Source organism: Toxotes jaculatrix, chromosome 24 (assembly GCF_017976425.1).
Source record: "Toxotes jaculatrix isolate fToxJac2 chromosome 24, fToxJac2.pri, whole genome shotgun sequence".
Taxonomy (NCBI): domain Eukaryota; kingdom Metazoa; phylum Chordata; class Actinopteri; family Toxotidae; genus Toxotes; species Toxotes jaculatrix.
The window spans coordinates 1,286,003-1,303,927 of NC_054417.1; the positions used below are offsets into that span (position 1 = coordinate 1,286,003).

At 45.0% G+C, this 17,925-nt stretch overlaps 2 protein-coding genes across 3 annotated transcripts; one reads left to right on the top strand and one right to left on the bottom strand.

The window, feature by feature from the left end:
• Nucleotides 1-422: 422 nt before the first annotated feature.
• Nucleotides 423-6,797, bottom strand: ftcd (formimidoyltransferase cyclodeaminase). Of its 2 annotated transcripts, none has more exons than XM_041032316.1 (14): nucleotides 6,669-6,797; nucleotides 5,338-5,521; nucleotides 5,132-5,260; nucleotides 4,905-4,993; nucleotides 4,613-4,792; nucleotides 3,777-3,914; nucleotides 3,149-3,280; nucleotides 3,007-3,068; nucleotides 2,177-2,303; nucleotides 1,923-2,084; nucleotides 1,792-1,835; nucleotides 1,561-1,699; nucleotides 1,353-1,448; nucleotides 423-1,257 (listed from the first exon to the last, which is right to left on the bottom strand). In XM_041032316.1, the coding sequence occupies exons 2-14, from the start codon at nucleotides 5,351-5,353 to the stop codon at nucleotides 1,174-1,176; spliced, it is 1,398 nt and encodes a 465-aa protein (XP_040888250.1). In that variant the 5' UTR covers nucleotides 5,354-5,521; nucleotides 6,669-6,797; the 3' UTR covers nucleotides 423-1,173. The 2 variants fall into 2 exon arrangements, with proteins under 2 accessions (XP_040888250.1, XP_040888249.1); XM_041032315.1 differs by lacking the exon at nucleotides 6,669-6,797 and adding an exon at nucleotides 6,195-6,284.
• A 489-nt stretch (nucleotides 6,798-7,286) lies between these two features.
• adgrg7.1 (adhesion G protein-coupled receptor G7, tandem duplicate 1) lies at nucleotides 7,287-14,680 on the top strand. Its single transcript, XM_041032783.1, has 16 exons — nucleotides 7,287-7,368; nucleotides 7,796-8,776; nucleotides 8,955-9,059; nucleotides 9,194-9,306; nucleotides 9,506-9,679; nucleotides 9,884-9,972; nucleotides 10,821-10,969; nucleotides 11,217-11,330; nucleotides 11,563-11,750; nucleotides 11,842-11,994; nucleotides 12,261-12,373; nucleotides 12,878-13,233; nucleotides 13,531-13,612; nucleotides 13,845-13,976; nucleotides 14,095-14,251; nucleotides 14,417-14,680. The coding sequence occupies exons 1-16, from the start codon at nucleotides 7,287-7,289 to the stop codon at nucleotides 14,609-14,611; spliced, it is 3,183 nt and encodes a 1,060-aa protein (XP_040888717.1). The 3' UTR covers nucleotides 14,612-14,680.
• The last annotated feature ends 3,245 nt before the right edge of the window (nucleotides 14,681-17,925 follow it).

Here is a 17,925-nt window from a genome sequence, read left to right on the forward strand (position 1 = left end):
CTTCAGCATCGTGTCACCCCTCGTTCCTCTTCCTCTCAGATTAGCTCACCTCCACCTGTGCTCAACATTTACATTATAACAACAACACATTACAGCTAAACTGTAAATGAGGTTAATTCAGAAACTAACTGTAATGTTATTAATGCTGTGGCAAACACAACAAGAACAAACAAAACTTTCTAACTAGCTAACCTCACTGTTGGACAACAGCACAGTCCAGCGGAGTGATTTTTGTTCTCCATTGACATAAGAATTTGGCAAGCAGAAGTAAAATAATCCAGGTAAAACTCCAGTGTACCGCCGTTTACTCATTGGCCAGCTTCCTGGAATCACAATCAGATTAACCAATCATGCTAAAAGACACGGTGAGACAGCCAATAGCAATTCTTTTGGTGTAACATAGAAAAACAGAAATGGGTGTATTTTGGTTTATTGGTTTTATTTTTAGGCTGTGGTCACATGGTCTTCTTATTGCAGTGAATAAAAATTGAGTAATGTATGGTAAAGGTAAATTGATACCTATAGGCTTACAAAGTGTGTGTGTGTGTATTTCAAGTACCAACAACAGGGAGGGTTCAAAACATCCACTCCAGAACCAGCACAGCCCGACAGTGTACCTGTACCTGTACCTGTACCTGTACCTGGACCTGAACCTGAACCTGTACCTGTACCTGGACCTGAGGATCAAACCCAAGACCTCAAAACTTCAGAGCAGGCGTGATGTTCCCTAATCAGTTTGATCAGAGGTGTTTGTTGAGGTACTGTTTCTTCTCCTTTGGACATTGGATTTAAAACCTGGTGTGTATCACAGGATTTGAATGGTTCTCTTACTCACTGAACAGAAACTCTGTGTTACAGGAAAATTTAGTAAAGTAGGAGAAATGTCCAGCACCCAGAGGAGAGACAGACGTCTGAGATTTTGAGGTCTTGGGTTTGATATCTGGGAGGCAAACTGGTGAAGGACACCTGCAGACGTTTCTCTTTCAACATTTAGTGACTCAGTCAGGACTGAACCATCGGCCGTTAGCAATGTTTATGAGCTTCAGATTCTCAAGTTAAATGTCCGGATAAATTCAGAATTGTAACCAATAATATTTTTGGACTTTTTTTCCAGTGAAGATTGATATGGGTCCAGCTGCTCCGTCCTCACTGCTTCACATTCACTCTTTCTGTTCACCTTCTTTCCTCTGCAGCACTGAGGACAGCGGCGGCGCCATCCTTCGCCTCCTGCAGTAAAGCAGACGCTCTCTTCTGAGTCTGCGGCACAGAACAGAACCAAGATCAAATTATCCATGGTTATTAGACTCGGTCTATATACAAGTGTCAGTGAAAGAACACATGAACACACTTACAGCCACCGTGAAGGCGTCGTCTGTGATGTCTTTCAGGTTGATCATGATGTTGTAGTATGCTCCGAACACGGCTGTTTCCAAAGCTTTAGCTGCTACCTGGAACCACACAGATGAAACATGACATGAACCTGAACCAGCGACTGAACTGAAGGAGTTTGATGCTGGAAAATCTGCCCTGAGCAGGTAGAAATTCCTGTGAGCATCTCACCTGAGCGTCAGACTTGCAGGCCATGTTTCCGTAAATGACTATTTCTTTAAGAGACGGCCAGAGGACACTGATCCTTTCTGCCAGAGCCAGTGGGACGCCTACAGCTCGCTGCAGACCCTCCTGCAGTGCAGCTTCCCTTCTAGCCACACACACACACACACACACACCTGTAAGCAGCACACACACACTGCACCTGCAGCATTAAACCCTGTGGAGCTTTTAAATTCTTACCTTTGAATTTCTTCCGCTGTCATCTTTGGCATTTTCAGCGCTGCCTGTAACACAAAGAGACAACTGTTAGAGAAAACGTTTTCAGATGAGTCTTCGTTCCCGATCACACAGAAACCTGAGCATCCCCTCACCATGTAGCTGTTGAAGGCCGAGGAGTCTGAGTCCACCATGAGCAGCAGGTCGTTCATGGCCTGATGAAAGGGAGGAATCAGCCTCCTCATCACACCGTCCAGGTGCTCAAACTGCCTCTTCCCGTACGTCATCTGACCCACCATGGCCCCCAGTGCCGCCCCCTACAGGATTCACACCCACACAGCGATATCAGAGATGTTCAGGTGTGGAGACGTCTCACCTCGTCGTGTGATCACAGTGTAATAACTGGTACCAGAGCAGCAACGGCAGCAGAAACCGATCCTCCCCCGGGAGCCGGTGTCCGGGCTCCGACGCTCTGAACAAACTGCTGCAGGGACAGAGACGCCAGCCGTCTGTCCTCCTGTGACCTCACCATGTACCTGCACAGGTGCAACAAACACCAGCAGCATTCAGCATATCAGCTTATCATGTCAGAAGTTAAATGATTTACCATGAGATACTTTCATTTCTATCACTGACAACTTTTAATCATGGAAACTCAGATTTTTAAAACATCAGCCTTTGTCTTTCAGAAACTGTAACACATGATGTAATGAAGTAAACTGCTTAATACTAACTTCACTTGTATTTACTTTCATTTCTCCTCTATATTCTGTCCCTTTTATTTTGCTCTTCCAGTTAAGTAAACATTATTTCCACAGACACTGTTACAGTTCAGGCTAAAGCCCAGAGTAGGACTCAGGCAACTGAACCATCCCTTAGTTATGCTGCTACAGGCCGAGGCTGCTGGGAGACTTCCCATGATCCTCTGCACACCTCTCCTCTCCTTTCTCTCCTCAGACTCACTCTCACATTTATCAGCCTGTATTCCATGTCATTAACTCTGTGTCCTCTCTGTCCCGTGGTCCTGTGCCTGTCTCTCTGTCTCTGGCTCCGGAGCTGCATGTTGTCTGTCTGTGGTGAGATGTTGGACTTGGAGTCTTTTCCTCTCATTCTGTCATTTGTAACTTTTAATGTCTAATATGTGAGCTTTCCTTTTATATTCAGCACACAAACTAATAATGTGAGGTATCAATAACAATAATAACAACACAGTTAATAATAATAATACTAATAACTCACTCTATGATCCTCTCCTTAGGGCTGAAGGGACCGAGAGAGTCCAGGCCCAGTTTGCTGATCACCTGAAGACACAGACACAAACACACCTTCAGGTCCTGGAATTTAAAAATGGCAGAAACATGTTCTTGCAAAGACTGGTTACCAGCCGGACTTTGTGCTCCTCCTCCATGATGAAGAGCCGGTCTCTGTCGATGTAGAAGTCCGCAGAGTCCAGCAGAGCCTTCAGGGGGATCAGACCCACGATCTGAGAGCCCACCACCGGCAGGTTCAGATCCTGGACACAGCAGTACACTTAAACACACACTGTAATACTGCAGTACTACACTCAGACACACACACACTGTAATACTGCAGTACCACAGTAAAACAGTACAAACTGTCAGCAGGGGGCGCTGCAGTCTGAGGGGCGTCGCTTCATTTATTAAAGATGTTTGAGCTGTGTGGGTCAGTGATGCTTTATGTTACAGCTAACGTGAGAACAACGTGACCCACACAGCAACAATAACCAATACAAAGCAGCTGTAACACAACAGGAGTGAACTGATGTAACGCCTCCATATTTGTGTATCAAAGGGTCCAGGATTACACTGTGACACGTCGGATCCTCTGGATGAAGCCATGCAGCCTGGACTAAGTTTCTTCTCCTACATCAAAGACGCACGTCATCACGTGACCTCGTCTCCTGGGACGATGGTCGGTGAAGATTTTAAGGTGTAAGACCACATATTTCTACCTCTTCAGTTTAAATGGAACCTGCGTTAACCTCTGACCTCAGCGTCCCTGCAGATCTCCTGGTACACGGTGTGGAGGGGGGTCAGCTCGTAGTCCAGGATGTTGGTGGACACCTGAGCGAGGTTGGCCTCCTCCAGGTACCAGCCCATTCCCTGCACCTTCCTCAGCAGCCCGGGCTGGTGGAGAGAGACACTCCCAGTGAAGCATTTCTCCAAAAACATGTGATTTTATTCTTTAGATCAGTGAATCCACATTCATCTACACATTATTTATGATTTGATTCATGGATCAGATGTTTGATTTCACTGTTAATGTGAAACACCCATGAATGTACCTGTGAACTGACCCCTGACCTGGTCTTCAGTGGACGACTGAACATACATCCTACACACTGTGAGCCTTTAATAACAGGGTTTTGATAATTAGTGTGCTCAGTAAGACAGTGAGGTTAGTCTGAAAATGTTAAACAAAAGTCTGTAGGGGGCGCTGCGGATTCACTAAGTAAAAATCTATTTGTAATTAATAAAGATCATAATTGTGTTTGTCTGCTTTATCGAATACAAGTCAAATATCTATGAAACCTAACGTAACCATATAACTAAATATCACTCAGTCTTAGTATCGTTTATGATTTGATTCCTATTTTCTCCTCTGCTTTGGTTCTTCATCTTACATACTGACTGTATCTGCTGACTGTACAGTGCTGAACTCATCTATCATCTCATGTACGACACATTTTACAAAATGAAAAGTCACAGAGTAATAAAGTATTCAGTGAGTCTGCAGTGACACAGCACACTGACAGCAAACACAAAGACGAACACAACTCCGACACACGAATATCTGATAACTGACTCAGACTCCCAGCATGCACCTGGTCTTTCCCTCGGCCCTGCTCCCTGATGTCCAGAGCGATGCGATGAGCCTGTTCTTTGGTGGCGATCAGGTTCACGTTGTACGCGATGAGGAACTTACGAGCGCCGGTTACCGTGGCCCCCCACGACGGTACGAAGGTTGCGGGGCCGAAGTCAGGGGCCCACTCAGCGCGTTTCAACTGGAGGAGAGAAAAATAAAAATTCTGTAGAAAAGTCATGTTTTCATCTGAACAAACCCAGATACTCAGAACCAATGAGAAGCAGCCGTGCGTCCGTTTGAGGACGTCTCACCTTTTCAGGTAAAGCTTCGTACTCTCCCGCCCTCACAGAGGGAAGACTCCTCCTCGTGTCTGTCCGAGCTGCTTCTCCATAAAGATAAACTGAAGAGGAGTTCACACAAACACAGCTGACAGTTCATACTCTTTCTATGCTTTTGTCTAATCTCTTGTCATGTGAGTTGTGTGACAGATTCTGGTTTTGTCTAAAACCACCTGACTCAGGTGTGTGTGACCTCTCACCTGGGACCTGCAGCAGTTCTGCCACTTTCTGTCCGAAGATGTTGGCGCAGCGGACGCAGTCGTCCATGGTGACGTTCTGGACGGGGATGAAGGGACACACGTCCAGCGCTCCGGTGCGAGGGTGCTCACCTGAACAGGTGACACACACGTTAAACACTTCCTCTTGTGTAATACCTCCTGTTGTGCAGCTGAAGGGCCCCGCACACCTGAGTGTTTGCTCATGTCGATGAGGCTGAAGGCCTGGCGGGCAGCGTTCAGCGCTCCCTCCACCACCGCCTCAGGAGAACCCACGAAGGTGTAGACGGTCCGGTTGGTGGAGGCTCCCGGGTCGACGTCCAGCAGGCTGCAGCCCGAGGTGCCAGAGATGGCTGCTGCGATGGCATCGATCACCTGGAGCACCGGAAACACTGAGTCCACATCTCTAAGATCAAACCAGAATCATCTGTCTCCAAAATGTCCATGTTCCTGAATCATTCTGCAAACCCGCGGGTCTCAGACTGTGTGACAGTCAGGTCCACCTCCTGTCCACCCTCCACCTCTGAGCGCCGGGACATGAAGCAGGAGCTGAACAGTTTCAGGGTTAAAGTTTAATTGACCGAGTTCATCTGTAACAGACGTGTATGTTTGACCAGTTTCTTCTCCTCCAGCAGCAGAACAAACAGGTCAAAGGACAAACTGGTTCAGAGACAGTTTATATTAAATGGACAGCAAAGACACTTTCTGCTCTACAGCTGTTTTCAGTCACTGAGCTTTAAAATTCACTCATGTCCCCAAAAACCCAAATTAGTCTCCATCAGCAGGTGAGAACCAGCAGTTTTCTGATCATGGAGACTGAACAGATGTTGAGCACAGCTGTAAGAATATTAAATTAAAGAAAATATTAAATATCTTCCTGAACATTAACAAACGCGTCCGTATTACTTCTGCGTGCCTGTGATACAACAGATCATTTATATCCAGGTTAGAAATGAAAAAAAAGCTGGTTCTCAACACTTTTACTGCACAAACCGTTTAAATGAACCTCAACAAAGAAGAAACATCAGTTTCAGGTGAAGTTACCGACCTCTTTGTCTCGACCCTCTGAGAAGTTGGGGACACACTCCACCAGCTGAGCCATGGTGTCTGCAGACTGAACGAAAACCACTGCAGTCCAGCGCCCCCAGCCTCACTCTTTAACAGGAGCCCAGAGGGGTCAATCATTAACAGCTCTGTTTGTACGTCACCTGACAACGATTACCACACACTCCTCTCTACAAACACTGCATCTACTTTCTACAAGGCTGCACACCACAACACAACCCACCAGGCCGGCGTCCTGATACTGCCCCCTACAGGCTGCAGAGCTCATCGCCAGGGAAATGTCTGTGCTGTGATTATTTCATGTGTGTAAAAAGGCACCATATCAGAGTAATGGTTCATAACGGGGTGTTAGTTAGTTAGTCAGTAATGAACAGTGACGTTTCTCATATACTCTCACATAAAGTTTTACAGTTTCATTTTTAGAAAATAAACCAGAGTGTGGTCTGAAGCTGTTTACCTGTGATATTAATCTACTGACCCACAGGAACAGAAAAGCTGTTTTTTCAGGGAGGCCAGAGGTCAAAGGTCAGGGTCTGACAGATCAACTCCTCTGAGTGTTTAACCTGAGCTGCAGCTTATCAGAGTCCTGCAGAGAAAAAGAGAAAGACAATCATCAGCTGATTCTGGCTCAAGTTTCCTCATATTTATGTCACAATTAAATATTGAGTTTGTTCAGTTTGGTGCAGCGACAGATTCACAAATCACAAGTTTCTGTATGGAGTGAAAACCTCAGACCACCAGTCTGTGATTGGTGCTTGTTTTGTTCTAGTTTTGCCTCCAATCAACTAATTAATCAATGTTTCTTGATATATCACCTTTTATATCAGTGAGTGTAGTTCAAAGTACACACACACACACACACACACACACACACACTCTCCAACATTCACACTTGAGAAGGCGCAATAAAATAAAACCACATGCTGACGTTTCATTTCTTGCAGTGTGGAACAAGCCAGTTAATGAAGAACTCTGTTTTATGATTTCATTGTGCAGCTCTTTATGAACATGACTGAACATTTTCAAGGTGACACTTCATCCACTGCAGCTCAGCTCAGACAGGAACCGTAACAACATGAAGAAAACACAAACCAACACCTCTGACCTGCTGCTGTTCATCAACATGGACCTCTGGTTTTTCCTCGTTTTCACTATGGGTAAGAAAACTTTCTAACTGTGAGAGTTCAGCACCTTTCACTTTCCACTTTACTTTACAATACTCTGTGCCCTCCTCACGTCGGCTCAGCTCTGATTTGGTTGTTTGAACTATTCTGAGTTTAATTACAAGATTCTGAAGATTTGAAATTTTGATAGGATATGAAATGAAAACTTACTGAAGTTTGATGTGTGTAAATTATGGTCTGTAGGAGAATAGTAATGGTGGTAAATGTGGTTTATTATTCAGGATACCAACAGTAAACCAAACCAGTTAACTATTTTAAACTGTTTCTCTTGTGTGCATCACCTTGCTGCTCTAAATGAATCTGCATCAGATAAACAACCAGTTTTTATTATTTTAACAAGTTAAAATAATAACTAAATAATAAATAACGTGTCGTATGATAATAATGTGTCTCCTCACAGCTGTTCCATTGGCCTCTCGAACCGAAGGGCTGTCCACAACAACATCAAATAGCACCAGCATAACCAGCATAACCAGCAGCCCCCCTGAGTTGCCGATCCCTGTTACCACTGCTACTGTTCTTGTTACTACTTCTGCTCCTATAACTGTAACTGATCTGACCAGTGCCAGCCCTTATATCAGTCCTGATAATACTGTTTCTGAGTCCGTACCAGAAACCACAGTCCTCACCACTGAATCAGAAAGTACTTCAAACACCATCACACCAGAAAGTTCAAGAACTACCAACAATCCCAACACTTCTCCTTACGCTGAGCCCACACTCGAGGAGTCCACCGTGCCCCCTGATACTCCTCCTTCTCCTGGTACCACACCTCTTCTTCCTACTTCTCCTTACGCTGAGACCACTGAACCAATCGAGGAGTCCACTGTGCCCCCTGATACTCCTCCTCCTCCTGGTACCACACCTCTTCTTCCTACTTCTCCTTACGCTGAGACCACTGAACTAATCGAGGAGTCCACTGTGCCCCCTGATACTCCTCCTCCTCCTCCTCCTGGTACCACACCTCTTCTTACTACTTCTCCTTACGCTGAGACCACTGAACCAATCGAGGAGTCCACCTTGCCCCCTGATACTCCTCCTCCTCCTCCTGGTACCACACCTCTTCTTACTACTTCTCCTTACGCTGAGACCACTGAACCAATCGAGGAGTCCACTGTGCCCCCTGATACTCCTCCTCCTCCTACACCTCTTCTTACTACTTCTCCTCCAACTACTACTACTTCTACTCCTCCTTTTAGTACCACTCCTTATGCTACTACTACTGCTACTACTCGTTCTCCTACTACTACACTTTTTACTACTATTACTTCTACTACTACTCCCCCCACTACCACTCCTCTGGTTTGTGTTAATGGTGGGATATTACTGAACGGTGTCTGCATCTGTCCTGATGAATGGACCGGAGAGACGTGCTCAGTAGGTAAGCTGGGTTTAGTATCAGCACTGTAGCTGAAAAGAAAATAGTTTTTTGAAATATCTAACATATTAAAAGTTGTTCCTGATTTGTTCTCAAGTTCTAGAAATCACAAAATCATTTCCTGTCATCACCGGGCCAACATGTCCACTTGGACCTAATTCTCTTAACCTTGTCCTCTTAGAAAATTTTTGCAAAGCCGAAGTGCTAAATGAATTCAGATTCCCACCTACACCGGTTGGCTGGTTTGCATATTCTGAGGAAGTCTGTCCGCAAGGAACGAGTAATGGTAAGTTTCTACCCTGCATCCACCTGCAGATCAATCCATCAGGACATCAGTCCAGTTTCTGCCACCTCCATCCACCCGTCTCACATCGATCCATCAGGTATACCAGAACATACTGGTGTTTTTCTTCCATGCAGCTGGTAAACCACAGGCCGTGACCAGATGCTCCAACACGACTGGATCTCTGGGTTTCAACCGTCCACCACAGGTCGTCAAGTGTGACCAGACGTTCAGCGACATTCAACAAAATGTAGGAAATATTTTTTTTAAAGTCAACACTGAAGGAAAGGCTAAATGTTCTAGAAAACAACTGCAGATGCTGGACCACCCCTTTCCATAGATTTCCACTAGTTCCAGTTTGATAGTTTTAGTAATTCTGTATAAAAGTTGTTGTGCACGAATACATGTTGTTGTCCGATATGTATGGTAAAGTATATGAGATTCAGTAAATACGTGTATGGATAACGTCCTTCCTCTGTCAGCTTACCAGTGTAGCTGATTTAGATACGCTGGCGACCAGCACTCAAATTCTGACATCCAGACCTGAAGAGCTGACGGCCGAAAACGTCACAGCAGCAGCTCAGATCGTCAACACACTGCTGCTGTCTCCTAATGCCACAGAGGTACGAGAAACTCCCGCACACTTTCATTTGGGTTTCCTGGAGTTTTGGGTCCAAAAGATGCCAAAGACCAAGCTTCCACAACCAAACCGGTTTGGTAACAAACTCCAGTAACCAGAACACACTGAAAGGTTCTGTGTACATAAAGATATATCTCGCAGTAACAGCATGGGCCGGTGGTGTGCCGCGTTGATGTTTGTATTGCAGAGCGTCAGAGTGGCAGCAGTCGCCACAGTCAGCCAACTGCTCAATGCCAGCGCTCCAGACAACACTGAGGAAAACAGCGCAACTCTGGGGTAAGCAAACGCATCACACTTCAGTCCAAACTCTTGGTTCGGATAAAATGTGCTGAATTTTAGCTGTTTAGGATGAAATCTGCACAATCGGCTGAAATGAGTTGTGCTGTTTTGTAATTCAGCTGAGCTTAGTCTTAGAAAAATAAGCAGGGGTTAACAATACGATATGGAGCACTGCATCTCTGAATTCTGGATTCAATTATTTCAAATGCTAAAGTCTGGCTGATGTGATGAATCCATATTTGTCTGGTTTTCAGATATTTTTTTGTGTTCTTAAGAACAAAGTCAGATATATCATTTCCCAGTTTTCCATTTGTAATTATGACTTGGATGTTGACATAAACATTATTCACATATTAGAAAATGGTAAAACACAGCTTACCTCATCTGTAATTCATAAAAAGTCCAGAAACTCACAGGAAGCAGTTTTGTCTAAAAGAGACAAGAAACCAACAAAATATAAATGAGATATTTCTGGAAACACCAGTCTCTGAACTGTTAGTAAAGATGAGAATTATCTGATGAACAAGAAGTAAACAAGGCTAAGAATTCATCTTAAGAATTTGTAATTAAAACCAATTTAAGAATCTCAATACTTTTAAATACTTGACCTGACAAACTTTTTACAGCTGGGATTCAAACAGTGTTGTGGTTCAATCCAGATCTAATCCCCTGAACGCACTTTGGACACACACACTGAGCTCAGCTGGGGAATGAGTCGAGTCCAGGATCTGATTTCAGCTGCGAGCTGCTGCTGAGCAGACAGGACGCCACAAACCCATCTGATAATGATGATTTTACTGTTTTCCTGTGTCTCTGTGTATTTTACGTCCACTCCTTGTGTCCAGCCTGACCGTGACTCTGGACCAGCTCTCTGTGAACCTCAGCACCAGCCTCAACACGTCTCAGTCTCAGGTGGTTCAGCCAAACCTGGTGGTTCAGTCGGTCCTCATCCCTGCTGCTGACACTCAGGGAGTCCAGTTCACCTCTCTCACAGGTCTGTGACAAACTGTGTCTCCATCAGGAGGACTCATGTACGTTATCATGAAGGACAAAAATATGACAGATTTCTTCTTAAGCTCTTTTATGGATTATTAAAGTCCAGCTCCTAATTATTTTAAATCCTGCTACAAGTTTGAAAACAGTTTAAATTACGCCGGGGACAGGCTGATGGAGTGAGGACGTCAGATGGAGTGAGGACGACAGCGTGGTCCCTAACAGATCTGTCATGTCCATGCTTTCAGGAACGTCGGGCAGTTTTGTGGCCGACCGGATTCAGCTGAACACCAACACCTCAAACGCTGTGGTGGAAGGCGGGATCGTCGTCGACACCCTGATATACGTCCAGTTCCCACCAGGCCAGTTTTCTGCACCAACAGAAACACTGCTTCAGTCCAGCTCAAGTTCAACTACACTCTCAAAAGTACACAGCAGTGTACGCTGTTCACACTGTGGTATTTGGCTGTAAAGGTTTTCTCTGAGCTGTGATTGGTTCATTTCTCGTAAAACATCTAATTTCATCTGACTGCGAAAAAGTCAAGACAAAGATTTTCTATGAACATCAGTGTGAATTTCTGCCTGTATCTGCAGAAGCTGCTGGCAGACGTCAGAAGCCATCAAATGTCTCTCTGGGTTTCGTCCTCTACCAGAACGACCGCTTTTTCAGGTCCAGACTCTACAGGGGGCGTCACGCCACCATCAGGGTCCTGTCAGCCAGTGTCAAAGGTCAGGATCGCAGCGTGGTGCCACAACACGTGGAGATGCTGTTCAGACCAACGGTACCAAACCCAGCTTCTGTTCGCAGTGTTTAAAGAGTTCAGATTAAACGTAGCTGCAGCCTTGCAGACGTTCTTTGTGCTGCTGTTTCAGCTGATGGACCGAACGTCTCTGCACGACTTCGCCTGTGTTTTCTGGAACTACAGTGTGGAGGACTGGAGCACCGCCGGCTGCTCCAAGGGAAACGCTTCAGACGGAGTCATGAGATGTTTCTGTAACCACACCACCAACTTCGCTGCTCTCTGGGTGAATATCACAACTCTGCATCCACACGTTCGCCACGTTCACACGAGGCCAACGACTGTTTCATTAAACAAGACACAGATGCAACAAAGTGCAGTTTAAACTACGGCAGCAGTCAGGAACAGTTACCCCTGAGTGCTTCGTGGTTAACTGCTGGATCTGCATCACTGCACTCGTCAGGACGAGATGAAGCAAAACTGCTTGCTCAAAAAATGAAGTGAATTCAGAGTCAAATGAAATAAAAAGAGAAAATGCTGATTGTGTTTCAGTCATACAGAGCAACATACGAGTACGCACACGCCCTGGACCTGATTTCCATCGTCGGACTTTCGCTTTCGATTGTGGGTTTCGCTGTAACGATCATTCATCACATTATAGACCGGTAAGATCATTTTAACAACCGATTCCTTTTATTACTGAGTTATCTGCTTATTATTTCCTTGATTAATAAATTTGGCCTTCAAAGTCAGACAGCACTGAAACCACTTAATAAGAATAATCATAATAATAAGAATAATAATAATCATAATAATATTTTGAACGTGAGTCATAATGTTTTTAGAAAAAAGTTGTAATATTTCAAGAACATTATTTTGTGTGTAAAACACTGGCTGTTGCCTTGAGAAAAGAAAGGATTATTAAAAGCTGTTTTATTTTGAATATCTTTAACATTTTCTTGTGAATGTTTAACTTTATAAAATATCACAGCTGCTGTTTAAATGCAGTGTGAATGCTGAGTCTGAGGGAAACTCAGGAAAACTGAAAAAACTGTCGCACACATCTGTGCAGTTTTGTGTTCCTGGTGTTAAAATGAGATGAGTAGAGCGAGTTGTTTCTGTTGTTAAAATATCACAACTTTCTGAAAAGATTCTTTCCTTTTTTAAAGAGAGTCTCTTCAGAACAACAGGAACATGAAGATGGCTCTGCTGTGTATCTGCGTCAGCCTGCTGGCCTTCGTCATCACCTTCCTCTCTGGAGTTGAAAACTCCAGCAGAGAGGACGACGCCGGGCCGAAGATCACAACTCAAACCAACAACATCCCCGACTCTGACCAACACGTGGAACAGGACGGCGGCTCCTGTACGGCGGTGGCGGCCCTGCTTCACTTCTTCCTGTTGGCCACCTTCATGTGGAACAGTGTGTACAGCACTCAGCTGGTGCTGCTGGAGTCCCCCTCTGGAGACGGACAGCACAAGAGTCTCCCTAAGCACTGGACCCTGTTCAGTATCGCTGCGGGATGGGGTACGACATTTCAAGCAGCAGTTCCACCTTTTTGGAAATGAACCTATTAGTTTTCTTGCAGAGTTAAGTTGTGGGCACATCACTGACACACAGGTGGGGTTCACACCTCAGATCAGCTGTAAGAGCAGCTCGCTGAACATCTGACACTCAGAGAGAAAGATGAGGATTTATTCCTTTTATATAAAACACAGCACAAACACAAGTTATCCCAAAAACATCAGCTCATTCCGATTTACCACGACGACCCATCAGTCCTCATCACAGACGCTTCTGTTTTCACTTACTGTTCTGTCTCAGGTGTCCCTGCCATTGTCATGGCGATCACACTGGGAGCAACCTACAGGGTGGACAATCCTCTGGGATACAGGCAGGAGGAATTGTGGGTACACCATTAAAATTATTTTCACTAATTTACTGTCTCCTCAAAAATGTAACACCACCTGTCTTAAGATTCTTCATTTTCTGTCTTTAAATAAACAAAAGTCTGAGGTCTGTGGAACTGATGATAAAGTTGTGTGGGTTTGAATAAATCTTAAACAAACCTGAGGCCTATGTTTGAATTTAGTTTCTCTCCAACACAGTTTTTGTTCTGTGGTTGTTTGAACCTCTAGTTGCTGGCTTGCAGCTCTGGATAAGGACAAAGACTTTAAGTTTGACAAACCGATGTTCTGGGGTTTCCTCCTTCCAGTCGGTCTGACTCTGATCTACAATATGGTACTGTTGGTTCTCACCATGCGAGCCAGGTAACACACAAAAACACCACATTAACTATCAGAAACATGTTAAACAGAAGAATGTTTCTACTCATGAAGAAGATTTGTCTCTGTAGACCTTCACTCACCCACCTGTCCTGTTGTGCAGGTCCAAAAGCTCGTCTCTAAGGAAGAAGTTCCTCAAAAGCTTTTCTCTGGCTGTGTTACTGGGCCTGTCCTGGTCTCTGGGATACCTGGTCCTCATCACTTCTGGACACGCACACCAGATCTTCAGCATCTTCTTCTGCCTGTGTACAACCACACAGGTACGTCTGTTTGATCGTCTGTCTGTTGCAGTTGTTTGCACCTGATCTTACAATAATTCCTCATTACTCTTCTGGATTAAGTATGAAAAGTGCAAAGTGTCCAACCCCGAACAGAAAGACTAAATACAGGGACTGACCTTCATCATCCTGCTCTCATATTCTCAGGGATTTCAGATCTTCATCCTCTTCACAGCCAGAACACCGGCCTTCAAAGCCACTGTCTCCCGCTCTGTGCAGTACGTCTCCTCAGTCAACATCCCGCTCCAGACCATGAAGTACAGGGTGCAGAAAAACTGGGGCCGGAAAACCAGTCCCCAGCACTATAAAGACCTGATGGACGAGCACGCGTCTTTAGATTAGTGAAAGGTAGTTCAGTGTCTGACAGAGTGAGACCTGATCAAAACAACAGCTGTTCAAACTGCTCTGATCAATGAGCGTTTTTCTTCTTAGAGCCTCGAGTCACTCAAATCTAAACACACTGACATGAAACATATTTAGATTCAGTGCGACTCACACTGTCTGTGATTCATCCTGGATCAACCTGTCGCTTCAGCCTGAGAACACAAGACAAGGAGGAGGATTAGTGAGGTAATAACCAGTAAAACCCTGTTGATCAAACACCACTGTACAGTGAATATCAATAAATCAATAAGTGACTGATTAACTCATTGGAATCCAGCTGGACTTTACAGCTGTCAGGGTTAAAAAGGCAGTAAGGCCACACGGACACCAGGTGGCAGCATTTAGTGTGAAAGCTGAGTCACATCAGGACTTTTATTATTTTATTCATTGCTGAAATAATGTAAAGCTTTTTTTTAGATTCTTTTTCATGTTTCTCAGCAGTTTTCTTATTAAGTCTGAATAATTCTGTCTCCACATTTAAAGTACATTTACTCAAATGTTGCACTTCTGCTCTTTTATTTTGACATGTCTGTACATTCCAGATTACAGATTGCATTATGGGTTTGAAAACATTAGAAACTGTACTCTGGGTATGAAAACAGTAAAGGTGGCAGCGCTCACTGAGCCAGTGGAGGGCGCCCAGACTCCACAGTCCTGTTCCTGTACCCTAACACACGCAGCAGTGAAGGGTAAACAGGCTGAGCTTCACTGTGTGAGCGGACTCCGTGTTTATGAACAGTTAAAGGGAGGGTTGTTACTCTCTCCATCTTTCTGATGTGGTCTCTTCTCTCGTCTTTCTGACAGTGAAGCTGTCATTCCACGTTTCTGTTCCAACTTCCTGCCACTTCTGATCAGGAAAAGGGGGAAAAGCAAAAATCGTGCGTAGCATCCATGTCTTACTTTCTGTCCACTCTGTTGGTGTAAACATGGAAACAGGAATGAGAGCTGGTGTGTTTGAGAGCAGCCGACGAGGCTCTTTAAAGCCTTTAACGACCACATGTTCCTTTTTTATTATCAGTCATTAGTGTTTTCCTGCCTACACTCACAGCATGGACTCGGAGCTCAAGCTTCATCTGATATCACGTCATTTAAACGTGATTGCATCCTGATGCAAAAAGAGTATAAAACATAAATTATCAGCACAAAAAATGGTGGAATTCTACTTTAATTACAGACTGCAGCTGCTGTCGAGCCTGAAATATCAATAATACTCCATAAATTTTCTCTGTTTCCCCTGAACTGACTCCATTTATAAAAACTATTGATGAGACAAGATCCAACATGTGGAGGCACAGAAACAGATTTCCATGGAAAAGGAGGCAGCTGTTCCCCCATCCAGCAGTTTGATCCGAGCCACTGCAGCGATGCAGGGTCACTGCTCTGACTCGTTCAGAACTCCCCAGTGAAAAGCACCGATTTAAGAAGGATGGAGGACAGAAAACGATGGAGACCCTCTGCTGGTTACAACAGGACCACTGTCACATTCAGTCCACAAACCAGACTCAGGACAGAAACTGTCACTCAGACCGAACCACGTTTCAGTGGACGCTGGACGGTGATGTGATGAGTTTGGCTCTTCTCAGCTGTGCAACACCACACTGTCAGCTTTAAGCATGAAGGCAGCGACAGCACTGTTGTATATCTTTCTCTTTGGCTACATGTGTTTTCTCTTTCCTAACCAGGTGGACGGACTGACTCATCCTCAGCTCCGCACGCTCCAACACAGACTCCCGTCCAACAAGCTGAAAGAAAACACCTGAACTCTCCCCTCTCCTCAGGGTCGAGATGCACATCGACATAAAAACCAAAACAAACAACACTAAGCCAACAAAACAAACATGGTCCTTTAAAAAGCAGAGCGGTGCCGAGCTGAGCCGAAGCCTCACTAACCAGGCAACACTCCACGTTACACTGTTCAACTCAACTCAGGACACACAGGACAGACACTCCATCAAAAAACATCAGGGGGTTACCACGGCAACAGATAGGCAGCTAGACAGCAAGAACAGAGGAGGAGGACAAAAAGAGAAGAAAGTATAGATTAAATGATTTTTCAAAATCCACATTTTCCACAGTGAAATCATGTTGTTAGAGGACATTTAACCTTTGAAATGTTCTGATATCTGAGAGGTGGAATTTGGTTTTTCCAGATCATTTTCACCAAAGACTGAAGGTCAGCAGCTATAAAAAGCAAGTCACAGCTTTCTGAGTGGGGACAGTCTGAGTCTGACCTGAGTCCAGATGTTTTCTGTCCGTCGGCTCTGGTTCTGTGTTGGAGGAGATTCCCTGATCGAGGACCAGCTGACTCCCATCATGACTCATCATTAGTGTGGGAGAGTCTGAGCTCCCACTGCAGACTCTGAGGGTTTCCCACTGACTCACTCTCTGGCTCTGAGCTTCTGTTTGTTGTGGATTCTTAAAAGTGGAAACACCAAGCAGCTGCAGCTGATCCAGCATCAGTACACACTGAGACTCAGCTGATAACACCCACGGACCAGCAGCTGTCCCACCGAGCCGCACAGCAGACCCGTCTTCTAACTGTCACGCTGGTGGAAGAGAAGGCGGGGGACGTCGGCACTGAAACTCAACGTGACCATGCAGCAGTTTTGTTTCGTGTCTCTTTCAGTCTGGGGGTCTTGCTCCTGTGTATGAGGGGTGGGAGTCTCTTACATGTCCAAGGGCCCGCTGTCTCACAATCCATCCATGCTCTTACTTAAACAACCAGTCAGTTTTCAGTCCCAGACCAGTGTTCACGGTTCCTTTGACAGTTTTCACTAAAAATGCAGATGAATTTGACCAAATGTGACTAAAACTCACCTGGTTTGGTTGAATCTAGTTTAAATCAGCCTCTGTGGTCCTGGTTTCTGGATCAGGTGAATCCAGGTGGGGAGCAAACACCGAGGACCTCCTACATCCTGCAGTCACAAACATGCACACGATGTTTAACTGGATTTACATCAGGCCTGAAACAGGATCAGAGTGATCTTTAACTCTCAGAGCAGAGGAGAAGAAGAGGATGTACCCAGTGCTTTCTCCCCTGGGTTTTGCCTCCCAGGCAACACGGCGGCCGCCCTATCTGTCCTGGGATGTGTGCAGACACGACTCAGGGCTGATTAAAGGACCACACCCAGTGTTTTCCTAAAAAGATTCAGATGGACCGAAAATCAAACATCAGAGTAAAGCACAGACACGAAAGACCATCCTGAGGGTTTGAACTGTCGTTACTATGGACCAGTCACCATCTGTGTTTGTTCACTGTGAGACTAACATGT